Here is an 18,812-nt window from a genome sequence, read left to right as displayed (position 1 = left end):
TTCTTAATTGTACCAGGATTGTAACTGGAATTCTGATGTAGACTGGGTGGGGCAAGAAGACTGGAAAGAGGCCTCTAGAATGTCCTAGGCAGCACCAAGTTGGGAGTCAAGGAGACGTGGGATTATACTTATGGTCAAATCATTGTCCCCTTGTGGGCCTTATATTTCTCATTTGTAAAATGAGAGGGTGGTACTGGATGATCTTTGTGGTGCCTCCAACCTCAGTTTGGACATCCTGGAAGTATAGGAAAAGGAGGAAGTGGCCACCAGCACTGGGAGCATCTGACTAGGCTCATTTGTTCCAGTGTTTGAGGGATGTGTCTCAGTGTAGACCATGGGGGCAGCTAAAATGTTCCTGATCTTCATGGGGGAGGGGCATCCTGATTCCCGTCACCACAGGCCTAGATTTTGGATGGTAGGCCCAGAATATCCATAGGCCCTTTCCATTGAAGCCTGTGCCGGGCACTTAGAAACTTGCCACTCTATCCCATCACAACTTGGGATGTGAGAGCTAGGAGGGCCCTTAACAATGAATGTGAGAGCTGAGAGGGCCCTTAGAACACAGGATGTCAGGGCTGGGAGGGCCGTTAGAACACAGGATGTCAGAGAAGGGAAGGGCCTCAGAACCCAGGATGTCAGAATGGGGCTAAGTATATGGCCTGTTAGAATGTCAGACCTGGAGGGAATCTTTTGTTATCTCAGCCAAAACTCTCATTTTAATGTTAAGAACATTAAGGACCAGAGAAAGGAAATGGCTTGCCTAAGGTCCCAGAGCTAGTTTATCCCTCTTTCAGGCCTGGTCAATGTGTCATCAATGTGTGAGAAACTGGGCATCTTAAATACTTGCTACTCATCCTCTTCCCCCCTCCATTTTCTCAGGACAAGCAGGGGACCAGGAAAATGCCATTATCATAGCGCCCAGCTTTCTTTACTTCAGGCAAGGAACCAGCTCAGAGCTGATGTGTGATCAGTTTCCTCATCTGCAAAATGTGTATAATGTCACAGTCCCTTGTCACAATGTTGCTTGCCAGGAGCTTCCTTGGTAAGCCTTCAGGGGCAGCCAAAGTGGGAATCAGTGTTCACATTCCTCTCCTTAAGGCTTCCTCAAGTGCCTCATTGTGGCACACATGTGGTCCAGAGTTCTTAGACTTTATGCCAGCAAAGCCCAGCCAGCCTGGGGCAGGTCTTACACTGAGTGCCTGCCTGTCTGTCCACAGAGGAGCTGAACTACAGAGAGGCTTGTCCATCCCCAGGAGGGTGGCCTATGAGGTGGCATGGGGTTAACAGGAAGTCACCTCTGACCCTACCTGCAGATTCTTGGCAAACTGCTTCAGCTCCTTTGTAAAAAAGGGGGAGGGGTCTGCCTCTGAGGCCCCCTCTCTATAGATCACCCACTCTCTGAACCTCTGGGCTTTCCTTCTAAGCAATGGGAGTACTTCTAAATAAAACAAGCAGAATTACAAAGGAAACCAGTTATATTGAAATAGTTTTCAATGAAAAAACAAGCAAATTCATGCATCCCACCTCCCAAATCCCAAATTTCTAGTTACTAAGATAGGGAACCTATTAGACTCATAAAGACTGAATTAGAGGGGAGTTGTCAGTCTGCACCTGTGGAGAGAGTTTCCACACCTGGAAGTCTGGCCTCAGGGTGCTGGTCCATACTGAGAACCCACCCTTCAGAGGGACTCCAGGAATAAAGGTGACTGACTGCCTTGGGTGGTCCCTTTTCTTCCTCTCCAATCCTTGGGCCCTCATTGCTAACTTGACTGCCCCTCTCATCCAGAGAAGGAGAAGAATCCTCAGTATTGGAGGGACCAGGCCCAGCAGACCCTCCAGCATGCCCTCAAACTCCAGAACCTCAACACCAACGTGGCCAAGAATGTGATCTTGTTTCTGGGAGATGGTGAGTGTGGGGAGTGGGGCCAGAGGCAGGGAGGTGACCCAAGAATCAGAGTCACCCTGATTCCTGGGTCACCTCCCTGCCTGTTTCCTCACCTAAAGTGAGGGGGGTGGGTTGAGGTCCCTTTCCAGCTCTTGAGCTCTCTTTCCCCTTACTTGTGGGAGATGAGGAGCTGATGAATCCTTGGAGCCCAAGGCCTAGACTGGGGAAGAACCGACCCAGCAGGCAGAGCTCAGGCCTCTCCCCCCTGAGACCAGACTTTGTTCTGACCACTGGTTCCCATGAGCCTGGGGAGCTCAGCTCCCTAGGAGCTGCTGCTGTGGTTTGTGGGAAAGCCTGGGAGGGGCCAAGTTTACCCAAGGGGCCAATTAGCTGCACTGAAGCCTGGGAAATCCTCACTCCAAGGCACCCACAGCCTGTGCCTGCCTTGCAAGGGGCCCAGCAGCAGCTGGAGGTCATTAATGCCCACATGGCCACATTACTCTGTGGGCCCCAGCTTGGGGCTTGTGGGGAGGGAGGCTCCCGGCGCCAGAGGCCTTGGGAGGAGGCCTCAGAATATGCTGCTCACCCCCTGCAGGAATGGGGGTGTCCACTGTCACTGCTGCCCGGATCCTCAAAGGCCAGCTTCACCACATGCCCGGAGAGGACTTCCAGCTCGAAATGGACAAGTTTCCCTTCGTAGCGCTGTCCAAGGTGAGCATCACTGCAGTATCTGAAGGGCCCGTCCTCTCCTTCCCACCCCACCACTAAGTGGGGGGGGTCACCTTCCTCTCGGTCTTCCTGTCTCTGTCTCCCTCTTTCCCCAACTCTTCCCTCTCCTTGGTCTTCTACCTTGTCCTCATCCCTTTCCAGTTGCTTTTCCCATGTGCACTCCAGGCTGACACGACTTCCTTCCAGTCTTATCCTCTCTTGGTCCATTTGGCTTTGAGGTCCAAGGGGCCGGCCAACCTCCTCATGAGCACTTCTGGGCCCTGACCTTAAGCCAGTGGGACTATCCCACCAAAAGGACCCTTGTCAGCAGGAATTGCTGCCTGACCTCTCCTCTAATCCTGGATCCCAGTCACCTGAGGCCCACCTGGCCCTGATCTGGGGAATCCTGGGCTGTAAAAGATAGATGGCTGGAAGGGCCAGGGCACACATGCCCCAGCCTGTCTGTGCCAGGCCTATTCCTGCACACAAAGCTTGGGTCTTTCTTCCTACTCCTGTAAGTTACCCAAGGGTACAAGGAGGGTGATTTGCTTTAGGAAGGGCAGGACTAGACCTGTGCCAGGCCTACAGCATGGCATACATAACTCAGCCCAGGGCAGTGGGGCCAGGGCCATTGCAAAGGAGGGGGAACAGAGAGGTGGCAAGTTCATTCAGAGCACTGGGCATCTCATCTTAATTTCCTCATCTGTAAAGTGAGGATAATATTTGAACTGCTGCCTCCATGAAGGTGAGTCCCTCTGTCTTTCTCTGTCTCTCCCCACTCTATCTTTTTCTTTCTCCTCATCTGTCTATGTTTCTTTCTCTGTTCATCTTCCTTTTCTCTCTTCCTGTCTGTGTCTTTTTCTTTTGTCTCTCCTCCACCTCTGTCTCTCTCTCCCCTACCTCTGTATCACATGGCTTGTGCCCCTTCCTTTCTGTTATCTTGCCTGCCCTTGTGTTGTACTTGACATCAGAGTATTAGAATTGAAAGGGGCTTCAGAGACCTTCTAGTTCGAACCCCTCATTTTACAGATGGAGAAACTGAAGCTCAGACCACACCCACTGACAGGCCCCAGTCCAAGACTTTCTCCTCTACCTCAGAGCCTCTCCTCCATTCCATTATAAGTTCCTTGAGCAGGGTCTATGAACCCAGTACAGAGGTCTCTCACACAGTGGGTGCTTAAATGATTTTTGGATGGATGACCCTTGGCATTGGTGCGTTAGAAGCCTCTGCAGGGGCATGAGGGTTGGGGGGTAGGGGGAGTTACACCATTGGCTCTTTCTTGCCCCAGAAGCCCCCTAGGTTTTGGGGACAAGATCCTCATGTGTGGTTGTAGGGACGCTAGCAGAGCAAGAGAGGGTCTAGAGCCTTTGACATCACCTAACAGAGCCTCCTCTACCCATAGACATACAACACCAATGCCCAGGTTCCTGACAGTGCTGGGACAGCCACGGCTTACCTCTGTGGAGTGAAGAGCAATGAGGGAACGCTTGGTGTGAGTGCAGCAGTCGTCAGATCACAGTGCAACACCACAAGAGGCAATGAAGTCACCTCCATCTTACGCTGGGCCAAGGATTCTGGTGAGGAGTGCGAGTGGTCTAACCCCCAGATTCCTGTGGGGGCCTCTTTGGGCCTCAGCTTCCCCCTCACTTTCCAAAGGGACTAAAAGGGCTTTTCTGGGTCTGATCTATGGATATTGGCTACATTGTGGGGGCCAGGGAGGGGACTGTGAGCATACAGTCTCCCGGGAGCTGGTGTTTGTCTCATCTGCAACCCTGTGGGGCTTATTTTCATCTGGTCCTGGCATTGCATTAGTTTAGGGGAGCCCCAACCCTAGAAACAACTCTTTTCCCCGGACCAGGCAAATCTGTTGGCATTGTGACTACCACCCGAGTGAACCATGCCACACCCAGCGCTGCCTACGCACACTCTGCTGATAGGGATTGGTATTCAGACAACGAGATGCCCCCTGAGGCCTTGGATCAGGGCTGCAAGGACATAGCCCACCAGCTGGTCCACAACATCCCAGATATTGAGGTGAGTGCCACCTAGCAGGTGAGCCCCAAATAACCACAGCCCCCTGGGGAAAGAACCCTAGAATACTAGGATGTCAAGAAACACCCTTGGGTCATACGATGTCAGCTTTTTTTTTTTTAATTTTTTTTTTGGTGAGGCAATTGGGGTTAAGTGACTTGCCCAGGGTCACACAGCTAGTAAGTGTTAAGTGTCCGAGACCGGATTTGAACTCAGGTACTCCTGAATCCAGGGCCAGTGCTTTATCCACTGCGCCATCTAGCTGCCCCCAATGTCAGCTTTTTGAGGCAGCTTAGAACACAGAATTCTAGGACACAGTGTCAGAGACTGGAGTATAGACATAGAGAAAAGAATGTCAGAACTGGAAGCTACCTCAGAATAGAATGTCAGCTTGGTGGTGCGGTGGATAGAGCACCAGCCCTGGATTCAGGAGGACCTGAATTCAAATCCGGCCTCAGACACTTAACACTTAACTGGCTGTGTGACCCTGTGCGAGTCACTTAACCCCAATTGCCCCCCCCCCCAAAAAAAAACACCACACACACACACACACACACACACACACACACAAAAAAAAAACAAGATTAGAATGTCAGGCTGGGAGTTAGAGCATAGAATAAATGTTACATTTGGAAGGGACTACAGAACACTTTTTGTTAGAATGTAGAATGTATTGAGATGGGAAGGATCTAGAACACAGAATGTCAGAGCTGTCTCTGATCTCAAAGTTCACTGAACTTTAACCTTTCTTTCAAACCAGGGACCAGAGAAGTCACAGCCAGTTTAGTAATATAGCGAGCTTGGAACCCTAGTGGCCTCCTGACTTCCACTGCCCAGCGTTTGTCTTAGAGGCTTCTCTAGAACATCTCCTCAGCAAGGAGTAGGGGTAGGTGGAAAGCAAGAACCAACTTAACATATTCTTGAGGTGAATAATCTTCTCTTTCCACCTGATCCTCACTAGGTGACCCCCAAAAGCGGGGAAGGAGCAGGTGAGCCAAGGTGGACACAGGTGGTACTGAGGAAAGGAGACATGGGTAATAGGGGAGGGAAAGGAGAAAGCATCCCCCCACTTTGAGGAGTGTCATGGTTAGTTTAGGGGAAAACCTCCTGGGCAGAGCAAGCCCTAGGACCTCCTCAGTCAGGGCCAGGGGTGTGAGCAGCAGCCTGCCTTCCTGGGGGCCTCAGAAGGGGAGAGCAGGGCCCCCCAGGGCCTGCCTGGGGAAGAGCTGGGCAGGCTCCCCAGGCAGATCTGAGGGCCACCTGGGCTATTAAGGGATTTGAGGTTAAAGGGAAGGAGACAACTGAGGGGATTTGCCCTGGGGCTGGGCCAGGGGTAAACAGTAATCTTGGAGCCTTTCTGGTCTCAGCAGATCTAGGGTGAGGCAGGGGGGTTCAGCCAACCTGGGTTTCCAGCCCCAGCAGGCTGGGACCTGGCTCTGTCTGGGTGTGCTGATGACATAACCAGCCCTCTTGGACTCATGACATTGAGGCTTTGGGTCCTGCAGAAAATAGAAGCCATGGGGTGGAATGAAGAGTATGCTGCAGTCAGGGGACCTGGCTTTACATGCCACCTTTGCTACTTTTACTGGGGTGACCCTGGGCGAATCATGTCATCTGTCACCCCGGTTAGACTGGGGTACCTGTGATCTCTTGTGCCTGTGATCTAGCCTTCAAGGGTCCTGGATCCCCTTTCTTGATGGAGTCAGTGTGGTTGGAAGGAAAGATCGGTGGATATGGGGTCAAGAGGAGCTACTTAGCATCTTCTCTGGCCTTAAGTAGACCTGAGGTAGTTGGGGGGTGGGGCACCATAGTGCACAATACTGGGCCTGCAGTCAGGAAGACCTGAGTTCAAATCTGTCCTTGTGAGAGCCCTAAGCAAGTCCTTTAACCTCTGTCTGCTTCAGTTTCCTTAAGTGTAAAAATGGGGATGCTTATGGCTCCTACCCTCCAGGTTTGTGAGGATAAAACGAAATATTTATAAAGCACAGTAAATAGCACACAGTAGGCACTTAATAAATGCTTGTCTTTCTTCTTTGGTTTTTACTCTCTGGTTTGGATGATTTCTAAGTGCCCCTTCTTAAATCCTGTGATTTTCTTCCCATTCCCATCTACCTCTCTCTTCCCCTTTTAGTTCTTCTCTCCTTCCCAGAGGACCCTGGAATTCTCTTCTCTTTCCCCTCTCCTCCCTCTCTCCTCTTCCCTTCCACTCTCCCCTCTTTTTTCCTTCTTTCTCTTACCCCTTCCCCACCTCCCCCAATTTCCCTAAGTCCCCAGGCTGTGGATGAAACAGAAATCCCGGTGTCCGCCCTGTAAATAAATATCTTTTGCTTAAGACACCAAGCCCGAAAGCCAAACACCAACTCTGTGATTTGGGAGTTTAATGAGCCTGTGTGAAGTCTCTGCCTGGGGAAGGAATGATGGTGTGGTGGGAGCAGATTGGGGGGTTCATTTTTCTAGGGCTGGTCCTGTGCCCGTAAAGATCGCAGAGTCTTCCTGCTCTATGGGGATTAGAAGAGCCAGGATCTGGGGACACATCCCCTCTCTCTCCTTGCCAATCCTCTGGTTCCTGAGGCCTGGGCTGGGAGCCTGGAATGGTTTCTGGCCAGGTGTCCACTAGGAATCCACTCTGGGCCTGTTTCTTTGTCCTGGGCTCCCTAGCTAGAATCCTATGTCTCTTCCCGCCCCCCCACTGCCTTGCAGAGAGTAGGGGCTGGGCATCAGACTCCCTTTCCTTATCTGTAAGATGGAAAGGGAAGGACTATTGTGAGGAATGAGCTTAAAGGGCTTCAGAAACATGAAAAGTGAAGGATAGAGCATCTGACCTGGAGTCAGGAAGGCCTGAGTTCAAATCCAGCCTCAGACACTTTGTAGCTGTGTGATGCTGGGCAAGTCACTTCACCCTGTTTGCCTCAGTTTCCTCACCTGTAAAATGAGCTGGAGAAGGAAATGGCAAACCACTCCAGTATCTCTGCCAAGAAAACTCCCAATGGGGTTACAAAGAGTCAGACACGACTGAACAAGAAGTAATAGTTTCCTTCTCATTTTATAGATGAGGAAATTGAAGTTCAGCATATTGAATTGAATATATTTAGTCAATATTAAGTACCTATCGTGTGACAGGCACTATGCTAGGTGCTGGAGAGATGGTCCCTGCCCTCAGGAAACTTACAATCTAATGAGGATGGTCACGTGATTCATTAGTAACTAATAGAGAATGTTACATTTGTATCCAGAACCCTTCAGGGTCTCCATTATGCCTGCCATTTTTAAGGTTGGTTCTTCTGGCTTCGTCCTAGGACGTGGTGGAGGGGGTTCAAATCTCAGTTCTGCCCCTCACTATCCGTGCCACTGTGACTAGGTTACTTCCTTCCTCTGGAACTGAGAGTTAGACCAGATGACGTCCAAGGTCCCTTCACTGTAGGCGCTAGACCTTAGCCCTTGGTCTTTAAGCCCAAACGGGAGGGTCAGAGCAGGAGGGGAACAAAAAGATAGCCAAGCCTAGCCATCTGTCTTCTCCTTGGCTCCATGCAGGCGGTGTCACTTGGGGGCAGCGTCCTGGGCCCTATGCCCTGGGCCCTGGGGCCGGGCCGGTGACAGGAGGACACCAGCAAGCTCCACACCGCCCGTGGTCACTGTTTTGCTCTTCTCCCCAGGTTAAAAATAGCCCGAACTTCAAACACTAACTCCCAAGGAAAACAAACACTCCCGCACCTTCGTCTGTCATCCCCGTAGATGGCTGGCGGCGGTGGGATAAAATTAGGGTAGCTTTGATAAACAGACAGCATGTCCTCAGCTCGCCCTCCCTCCCCTCCACGCCTCTTGATGGGGGTGCCTGCTGTTTGCCCAGGGCTGTGGTGGGGATGGCTCTGGTCAGAAGCCAGACTGCCCATTCAGACCTCCCTGGTTCAGGACTCCCAAGGCAGAGGGAGAGGGGAAAGCCAGCCCAGAGCTGGGGTTTTCTAGCTGGGAATTTGGAGGTTTGGGGCAACCCCTGTATCCCCTTGGCCTCACGTCCTTTAAATGCCATCTTACCCTGCCTGGATTGGGGGGCGGGGTTGTGTTGAGGGACAGTGTGTGTATGTGTGTATTGTGGGGAGCAGGACAAGACACATATAACTTCTATTTACCTCCTGCCTGTCTTCCAGCTAAGCCAGACCACAGTCCTGCCATAGATGCAGGATCTAATTAACACTCCCATCCAGGGCAGATGGAGGCATGCTTGTTCTCCTCCAAACGGAGACCTTAAAGTCCCAGGGAGGAGACTCAGGAAAGGTCATGCAGCCATCTGAGTGGCAAAACCCAGAACCAAACCCAGACTCTCCAATCATGAAGGGACTTTTCTTTCAATCTCTGACCTCCTTGGGGTAAATGCCCAATAGTGGGTCCTCTGGGTCACTTTCTGATAGCAGATCCAAATTGCTTTTGGAAATTCACAACTTAGCCAACAGTACATCAATGTGCCTATCTTACCCTAGCCCTTCCAGCACTGACTTTTTCCTCTTTCCGTCATAGAGGTCAGTTTGCTGAGTTGTTTTAATTTGCATTCCTCTCAATGATAATTAGTTTGCAGTTCTTCTTTTGAGAACTATTATCCATTGGGGAATGGTTCTTCTTCTTATAGATTTGTGGCTGTGTTCATTTTTTTCTACCAGGTCAGTGATTTCATTGGTGCAGGGAATTCTAGGTGACAGACTTCTATCGATCCAGAACCCAAACCGAATCTAGTAATCATTCCACTAGCCCCCTTGGAGCTGTTATTGGCCAGCAAACATTTATTAAACTCCTATGTGCCATGAGCAGTCCCCACCCCAACCTAGGGGCCTGACAGCTCTTTCTGTGTTTAGGTAATCATGGGTGGAGGCCGGAAATACATGTTTCCTAAGAATGCAACAGATGTGGAGTACGGGAATGATGAGAAGGCGAGAGGGACAAGGCTGGATGGCCAGGTCCTCGTCAATGTCTGGAAGGACAAGAAGCCTCCAAACAAGGTGGGTGAAGAATGCCTTTATTCCTAAGGCTGGATTCTGTTCCAGAGACCAGAGAGAAGGATCAGGTAATGAGGGCTGAGTCACTGCAAGCCAGAACTTAAAGGAAAGTCAACTGTTAAAGCCACATTCTTCCCCAGAGAGAAAGGTTCCCAGAAAGATGGAAAGTAGCGTGGTGAGAGGGCAGTCTGGATTAAAAGAACAAAGGCTGGGGGGCCCAGGCTTGAGAATTCCTAAAGCCCCATTTTTTTCCAGGCAATGAGGGTTAAGTGATTTGCCCAGGGTCAAGTGTCAAGCCAGATTTGAACTCAGGTCCTCCTGAATCCAGGGCAGTTGCACCACCTAGCTGCCTCTAGCCCCAGATCTTTTGACAAGATTCCTTGTAGATGTGACTAGTCACTGGAGGTGGTGCTCTGCCCCAGCACCATACCAGTATCCAAAGCAGGGAAAGATGGATATCGGGAATATGGGGACATTAGAACACAGAATGTCATCCCTAGGAGCCTTGGAATACACCATCAGGCTAGGCTAGGAAGACCTTGAAAATGTGTCAGCTAGATGTGTATTTAGAACATGGGATGAGCAAGAAAGGTACCCTAAGTATCTAGTCAAAGCCCTTCATTTTCCGGAGGGTGGTTTGGCCCAGATTGGGGCAGCCCAAGGTCACACAGCTGCTTAGTGGGGGAGCTGAGATTCCAAACCAGCTCTGCTCCTCCAACCCATATCCCCTTCTGCTCTACCATGTTGCTTTTCCATGGCCCCATATTCCACTCCTGGGGAAAGGGCTCTATGCTGAGGTTTGACTTAGTGGGTGGCAGACCTTGGGCTCTGAAGGGAAAAGTGGAATAAGGGACTCCCCTTTTCCAGATCCCTAAAATGATAGGGTGAGACTAGATGACCTTTAAGGTCCCTTAACTCTTGAGCTTGTGATCCCTAGGATGTCTCTAAACTCTGAAGAGATTCCCAAGTCCCTTCCAGGTTCAATGCACTATTATATCCTATGAAACTTTCCCACCAAAGCCTCCCAGCAAGACCACTTTAGGTGGCCACCCAAGAGTCCCACCACAAGAGCCATGAGAAGTTAGCTGGCCCTTTAAATCTGATGCTCTCCAGGCATCTGGGTGGGCATGAGGGGAGCCAAAAAGATAGAGGCAGGGCAAGAGACAGGGTCAGAGAATGACTGTGGTCAAAGCTGCTGAAGACAGTGGTAAGCAGCTGTGGTGGGGTCAGCTTTGATGTGGCTGAATGGTCCTTCTGGGATTATATTCCTAATTGTTCCTGGTGTGACCCTCCCCTTCTCCTTCCCCCCTATTCTGGGTGGGGGGGGAGGGGGGAGAGAAGGCCAATGATGGGGACTCAGCCATTTGGAGTCAGGAAGGCTTTACGTGCCTGGAAATAATTCTCATATAGGGTAAAGAGCTTCCTAGGGCACGGAAGAGACTGGATGATGACTGAGACTGGGACACGAGGGGGAAAATGATTAAGCACCTATTTGCATGGGGTTTGCATATGATGTGTTTGTCACTTAAAATGAGCATGTATCCCCTACTTCCTTCTTCCCCTAGTCCCATTAGTAGTGCCCATGTTTTCTAAATGGTATGCAAAAGAACTACCTGAATTGGGAACCAAGGAATCAGGTTTGTCTAGTCCTGGCTAAAGCATTACTAGCTATGGGACTCTGGGCCTCATTTCTCTTATTTGTAAAATTAGGGAGGGGATAGAAATAGAGAGAGCGTCTAAGGCTCCTCCCAGGTCCAGATTTCTATATCTATCATTCTGTGTTCTAAGGATCCTCCCAGCTTTGAATTCTATGTTCCTAGAGTCCTCACAGCTCTAACATCCTGGGTTCTATGTTCCCTCCCAGCTCTGACATCTTGTGTTCTAAGGCTAGTCAGCTAGCTCAGCATTTCATGAACTACAAAACATAAAGAACCAGGAGACAGAATCTGAAGAAATATGCTCCTTTCGCAAAGCTTCACTTAAAAGTAGACTTTCTTTTCTTTTCTTTTTTTTTTAGTGAGGCAATTGGGATTAAGTGACTTGCCCAGGATCACACAGCTAGTTAGTGTTAAGTGTCTGAGGCTGGATTTGAACTCAGGTACTCCTGATTCCAGGGCCGGTGCTCTATCCACTGTGCCACCTAGCTGCCCTGACTTTCTTTTCTTGAAAATCAAAGGAGGCAGCCCTTAACAATTGAGACTATGGTCACTGCCCCTTCAGACAAGGCTGGTTAAGTTCCAATCAGATGCTCTAGGCTTGGCTTCAGGAACAAGTTCTGTAGGCCTGCCTATGACCATTCCTGTTTTTCCTCCTAGAATGCCCACTATGTCTGGAACCGCATGCAGCTGCTAGAACTGGACTTGAACCGTGTGGACTTCCTCCTAGGTGAGTAGGGGACTACAGGAGACATTGGAAGCATCTCCTCAGTGCCCCCTGCCCTCAGGCTCTATCCATGCCCTTCCAGATTGGAGAGGCTGAACAATGAGATTTTTCTGGTAAACATGATTAGGCCTGGGAGTAAGGTCTAGTATTTGTGAGCAGAGAGAGCCCAGCCTATTACTGAGGTCTGAGATATCTTCTTAGTCTTTTTTCAGTTTGTTGTTCAGTCATTTCAGTCCTGTCTTGACTCTTTTCGGGTGTTTTCTTGGCAAAGATACCAGAGTGATTTGCCATTTCCTTCTCCAGCTCCTTTGACAGATAAGAAAACTGAGGCAAACAGGGTGAAGTTACTTGTCCAGGGTCACACAGCTAATAAGTGTCTGAGGCCTGATTTGAACTCAGGTCCTCACTGGTACTCACTCTATCTGCTATACCGCCCAGAGTAGGTAGAGTAGCCTTAGGCCCCTGACTCCTGACTCCAGCTTTGTTGCTTTATATGACTGCATCTCATTCCTCTCTAATCTCTAATCCCAGCTCTCTGATAAAAGCACAGAGGGGAGACTAGGTCTGACCTCTTCTTCCCTCTCACAGCTTTCAGACCAAGTGATACAATTATCCTCCAGATCTTAAATGTCATCTCTGTCCTGCTGAAAACAATCTGAGAACAAAGAATGCTCCAACTTGTGGGGTGGGGAGGGGCATACAACCTAGAATGTCAGAACTGGAATGAACCTTAGAAATGGAAATGGGGAGGAGCCTTAGAACATATGGGACAGGTAGAAGGTATCTTAGATTAACCCTGAAAGGGCCACACTCATTTGGGAATATTGGAGAGGAAATTCTAGGTCAAGGTTGGGTTGAACTAGATTGCCTCTTAGTTCCCTATGTACTTTGACATGTTATGACTCTGATTTACTGAGGATACTGAAGGGTAGGAAAGGGAAGTGATTTTTCTGAGGTCACATAGTGAAAGGCAGAGAGTACCAGGGGAGAGCTAAGGATACAGAGCTGCCTCCCCTGAGAACAATCTGGGATAGCCATTGACAGTTTTCTTGAGTCCTGGGCCAGGGCCTAAGAGGGCACAGAGTGGGATCAGACCTGGACCCTTCTGCTTTACAAGGCCTAGACACTGGATAACACTACTGGCCACTATAGGAACTCTGCTTCTTGCCTCCCATGGGGTTTCAGAGGAAGCCCACCTATCAGGGAACTTGAACCAAGCTTTGAAGATTTAAAATGTCCTTTGTTCTCTTAGAGGACCTTGACATTGGGAGATGAAGTCATCACTTGCACTAATTTGAATTTAAGTGAAGGGGAGGGCTGTGCGAGGTCTTACTCTCTCCTCCAGAGCCTTCTCAGTTTGGCAAGATATACATCAGGACAACTGGAGATGGCCCTGTATATTTGAGACAATTGGGGGCAATTGCCCTGAGTCACACTCAGGTCCTCCCAACTTCAGGGCTAGTGCCCTATCCACTGTGCCACCCAGCTGCTGGTTGAAGATTCAAATACAGGGAGGGGTGGGGGCAGCTAGATGGTGCAGTGGATAGAGCACTGGCCCTGGAGTCAGGAGTACCTGAGTTCAAATCCAGCCTCAGACACTTAACACTTACTAGCTGTGTGACCCTGGGCAAGTCACTTAACCCCAATTGCCTCACCAAAAAAACAAACAAACAAAAAACAAATACAGGGAGGGGAAGGGTGAGAGAACATTCTCTAGGAGGTGGAGCAGAGGCAGAGTCAAGGGAGTATGGGAGGCTCAGGGTGCATCCCACTGGGCGGCAGAGACAGAACACTGATTAGATTTCAACTCAATTAGATCCAAGTTCTAATTCTGATTGTGCTCCCCACTTCCTTGCTTCCTGACCTTGTGCGGTCTCCCTGGGCCTCAGTCTCTTCTTGTAAAAGGAGGGGTGTGGCCTCTCTCTTCAATCCCCTTGCAGTTCTCAAATCCATCTTCCCCAGTCCCAGGAGCACAGTTCCCTGTGAATCACACCTCCTGGGAGTCGAGCAAGTCCCAGCAAGGTTTCTAATAAACCTTCCCTTGGCTATGGAAGAATGACGACGATGATGAGGGTGCTCTTTATACTTTGAAAAGTGCTTTCCTCAAAATAACCCTGTGAGATCTCTTAATCCCCATTTTATAGATGAGGTAGCTGAGGTGGGTAATGTAAAATGACTTGTTTAAAGTTTTCCCTCTTCAGAGATCAAATTCCCAGGGTCACCAGTGACTTAGCCCCGCCTCCGCCCCCATAAGGCAGCCAGTCCATTACACTGCAGCTAGGCCACGAAACGTGAACTATCCCCATTGTGGGGAAGGGGCAGGGGACAGCGGAGTCCAAGAATTCTGTTGCCAGCCCTGTGGGACCCTGGGTTAATCATTTAATTTCTGGGTCTTAGTTTCTTCCTTTGTAAGATGGGAGATTGGACTATTGACCGAAATGCTTTGAATTGTGTGTCTGATAGCAGGGTCAGGTTCTCACCATAATCTGGGCTCGTCTACTGTCAGCACCAGGGGACAGAGGGCTGGTTATTTTTCTCCCACTGCGTCCCCAGTGCCTTCATTCCAGAGCCCTGAGCTAGTCTCAGCAGGATCTCTACACATGATAGGAGTTGAAGAGAGATTAAGCCTGTACAGCTGCCCCACAGAGGGAGAAGTTGGAGCAAGGCCGGGGAACCAACCAAGAGGTAGATGCCGGTACTATGTCAGGAAAGAAAAAAAAAAAAAGCCTTTCTAACAATGAAGGCTTTGGAAATTGCTTGCCCTCAATGGGGTAGTGAGTTCCCCTTTATTAGAGGGATTCAAACAGAGGCTAAAAAACCATTTTCTTTTTGTATTTCATTCTATTTTTAAATTAATAAGCATTTATCTTCTCCCTCCCTTGCGACGAAAACCATTGCAACAAATACGTGTAGTCAAGCAAAACTAATTCCCCCATTGCCTGTGGGTTTTACTCTTCATAGAGGCGTTCCCTTTGTCAGGAGCTGGGCAGCAGAGTTGGAATCATCGACTGAGAGAAAGAGGACTAGATAGTGTCTGACGCCCCTTCCAACTCTGAGATTTGCCGAATCTAATAATGCAGTCCCAGGGAACATGGGCTGCCCTGCCTGGTGCAGGGTGTGCCCTCAGTGAGATTGAGATTAGAAACTCTGGTGTGGCAACAGCCCATGAAGAGAACAAAGACAGAGTCCTCTGCCACACAGACTGTGCTGTATGTATACAGTGTGCCTCTAGTCATTACTGCTCAATTCTACCATGTAAATGCAGTCCTCAATCAAGGACCTTATTTTTTGTCCTTCCCCCCCACCCCCAACAGGTAAACAGTAGGTGTTTAATAAACGCTTGTTGGATTAGATTGCCATTAACCATTGTGCTGTACTCAACTGCACCTAGGCTGTGGTCTATACTGTGTTTCGTACCCTAGGCATACACACGTTCTACACCCAAGACTGGCCCATCATTTTTAGGCAAGTTTAGAAAATATGGGGCACCTAGGTGGTGCAGTGGATAGAGCACCAGTCCTGGAGTCAGGAGTACCTGAGTTCAAATCCGGCCTCAGACACTTAACATTTACTAGCTGTGTGACCCTGGGCAAGTCACTTAACCCCAATTGCCTCACTAAAAAAAAAAAAGAAAGAAAAAGAAAATACAACACATCCCCTGCTATCAATTAGCTTGCTTACATTCAGCTTGGAGCTAGGGGAGGGTATTGTTCAGCCACACAGGAGGAGCTGGTCCATTTCTAAATCGGCATTTGGGGTTTTCTTGGCAAAGATACTGCAGTGGTTTGCCATTTCCTCCTCATTTTACAGATGAGGAAACTGAGGCCATCAGGGTCTTGCCCAGGGTCACACAGCTAGTGTCTGAGTCTGGATTTGAATTCAGGAAGATGAGTCTTCCTGACTTTAGGCCCAACTCTATCCACTGTACCACCCAGCTGCCTGTGTATCAGGTGGGAGGAATGACCCCCACAAATGTATGGTAGGAGGAAAGGTCAGGATGAGACTCCATCACAAAGTTTGAGAAACCAAGGTAGAAAGGTTAGATTGGAGTGAGACAGTAAAGGGCCCTGAATGCCAGGCCCAAAGGTGATGAGGAGCAACTGAGCAACTGAGTCAGGGCTCTGCCTTAGAAATATGAATTTGGCCAATGGATGGAGAATGCATTTGGAAAAGGGTGAGGCTGGAGGTGGATCATGTGAGAAGTGATGAGGGCCTGAATTAGTAGGATGGGCCTTGATTGGAAAGAAGACAATATACAATATACAATATACAGAGACTGTGTCACATGGCGTCATTCACTCACTCACCAGGCATTTATTGTGTCTGCAATATGTTACTGCATTCTGAGAGTTACATGAACCTGGGACTTCTGAAAGGGGAAAGGAATCTTGTGGTATCAGTGATTCCCAAACCCTTTCCACCTGTTTCCTCCCTCCCTTTCCTTATTATCCCAGAACTAACCATCATGTCACCCTATTTAGGACTTTTTGAGCCAATGGATATGACCTATGAACTCAACAGAAACAACCAGACAGACCCATCACTGACCGAGATGGTGGAGGTGGCCATCAAGATCCTGAGTAGGAACCCTAAAGGCTTTTTCCTGCTGGTAGAAGGTAGGCCCTTCTATCCTTGAGCTTAAATAAAAATTATATGATCGGTCTTAGGCCCCTACCAAGTTTGACATTTTCAAAGAACTGCAAATGGGCTGGGAAGACCAGGGAAAGTTATCAGGAGGGGCTGGAATTTAATTAAGGCAGATCTTAAAACAGGTAGAAATTCAACAGGTGAAGCAAGGGGGGCAATTCCTGAAATAGCAAACAAAGTAGAGAGGCAGAAGAATCAAGGTGTGTCCTGAGGGAACAGTGGTCCAGTTTTTTTCATCCTGTGTTCTAAGGGTCCTCCCAGCTCTGACTAGTGATGATTAAAAATATGAGAAACAAAGTCTCTGGGTAATTTAATCATTTTATTAAGGCCAGAAGGTTATTAACAAGAGGTCTATGGCCATCTCTCTCATACCAAAGACCCCATGGTGTTGGGCCCCATAGATTATATATCCTTGAAACAGTAAGTGGTCACTGGGGCCAAGAACTGACCCCTGAACAGAGAGATTGTCTCCAGCCTTGGACTAACAATTAAAAGAATGTCCTCTTCAATGGTGGGGGTGGGGGTGGGGCACTCAGTGCCTGGTGAGAGAAGACTTTGGCTATCTAGATAAATGGATCTGTCTCCACCCAAGATTCCTTGTGAGCTTGACCAAGATTTGATGGAACCTCTCAAGGAAAACTGGACTTTTGGGGGGGTGGGGAGAAGGGAAGAGAAAGGAGTAAGAAAGAAGGGAAGATCTCTGGGTCCCTCAAGATATTGATTATTAGTGATTATTTCTCATAGACTCAAACTTAAAAACCCCTAGGGGTGGCCCCATGGGGCTCCCATAGGATCAAGAGTCTCCATATTGTTTGGAAGTCATCCACTTTCCTCCAAAGGATTAGATTTGGAAAGCCCCCAACCCAAGCTCTCCTCTCCCTTGAGCCTAGCATATGGTTACCAAGGTCTAAGGATGTAGCTTGGATTGAATGACTGCTGGAGGGTTAGAAGGGACAGATTAGATAATAATACCACCCAACAGACTATGTCCAATGGGCATAGTAGGGGAGGCTGGGTTGTGTTATTTGGAATTCTTAAGGTGTACTTAACACAAGGATGACTGGTCACCTCCCTTGTGCGCCTGGGCTCTGTCAGCCCACCACACAGAAAGGCGGGCTACTTGGGTTGCTGGCTCTTTACCCAAACCAAAGGGTTACTGCTAAGCTCAGCGGTTTCAGCTCTGGCCACAGAACCCTCCCGCCTCTGTGGAACCAACAGTGGAGCAAAGGGGTCTCCCAAGGGAGTGTGGCCCTCTTTGTAGTGGGAGCCAGGAATGTAGGGCCAACATGGCCCTGCTCAGAGTTGAAGACCACAACAAAGGGAGCCAGGCCCTTTCAGCTCAACCACTGTTGGACCAAGTCCTTGGGCTGGCCAGGCCTCCTGGAGCCTGGAAGCTGAGAGTAGCAGCATGAGGAGGCCGAAGGGAGGTCCTGAGGGACAGGCAAAGAACAGTGTGAAGGGTTGCTCTGGGCCCTCAACTGAGCTGGGAATAAAAACAAATCTGAAGACAATCCCTCTTGTGGATATGTCAGCTCATCTTGGGAGAATAGCTTCCTTTTCCTGGGCAAATAGTGTCTTGGAATAATAAATTAGACCTAGGAAGGTCTTTAGAACACAGGATGTCAGAGCTGGGAGGGCCCTTAGAACAGACAATGTCAGAGCTAGAAAGCCTTTCTAGCACTAGTCTTTCTAGCACTATGTGGTCATCTGTTCAATTGTCCTGAGGACTCCAAGGGGCTGTGAGTTTTCAGAAACATGACTGAGAAGGGCTAGCTAGGGAAAACTTCACAGAAGGGGTGGGTTCCTCCTTCCTCCCCAGACCTGGTGGCACTTCAAGGCAGACAGGGGGCTCTGTAGAGTAGCAGGATTGGCTGCTGGTCCTTATCGGTCTCTTTCCCTCGGATACCCCAGGGGGTCGGATTGACCATGGCCACCATGAGGGAAAGGCCAAACAAGCTTTGCATGAAGCGGTGGAGATGGACCGGGCCATCGGGCGTGCTGGTGCCCTGACCTCCCTGGAAGATACCCTGACTGTGGTTACAGCAGACCACTCCCACGTATTCACCTTTGGTGGCTACACCCCCCGAGGGAACTCCATCTTTGGTAGGCTGGGATGGGTTGGAGGGTACCTGTGGGCCATTGGGGCAGCCAAGGCATGGATGGGGATGTCTGG

At 49.4% G+C, this 18,812-nt stretch overlaps 1 protein-coding gene across 4 annotated transcripts in view; it reads left to right on the top strand.

Annotated features, from left to right (window-relative positions):
• LOC122749397 (alkaline phosphatase, tissue-nonspecific isozyme-like) overlaps positions 1 to 18,812 on the top strand; it is a 102,528-nt gene that overhangs the window by 80,645 nt on the left and 3,071 nt on the right. For all 4 annotated transcript variants that reach the window (XM_043995759.1, XM_043995758.1, XM_043995762.1 and 1 more), the window contains exons 3-10: positions 1,787 to 1,906; positions 2,481 to 2,596; positions 3,997 to 4,171; positions 4,453 to 4,628; positions 9,470 to 9,613; positions 11,926 to 11,995; positions 16,474 to 16,608; positions 18,551 to 18,742. In XM_043995759.1, coding sequence (XP_043851694.1) covers positions 1,787 to 1,906; positions 2,481 to 2,596; positions 3,997 to 4,171; positions 4,453 to 4,628; positions 9,470 to 9,613; positions 11,926 to 11,995; positions 16,474 to 16,608; positions 18,551 to 18,742 — 1,128 coding nt within the window. The remainder of the gene's footprint in view (positions 1 to 1,786; positions 1,907 to 2,480; positions 2,597 to 3,996; positions 4,172 to 4,452; positions 4,629 to 9,469; positions 9,614 to 11,925; positions 11,996 to 16,473; positions 16,609 to 18,550; positions 18,743 to 18,812) is intronic.

This window comes from Dromiciops gliroides, chromosome 3, assembly GCF_019393635.1.
Source record: "Dromiciops gliroides isolate mDroGli1 chromosome 3, mDroGli1.pri, whole genome shotgun sequence".
Classification (NCBI taxonomy): Eukaryota; Metazoa; Chordata; class Mammalia; order Microbiotheria; family Microbiotheriidae; genus Dromiciops; species Dromiciops gliroides.
Note: the sequence above shows the minus strand (reverse complement) of the source record. Positions and strands in the feature narration are given on the sequence as shown.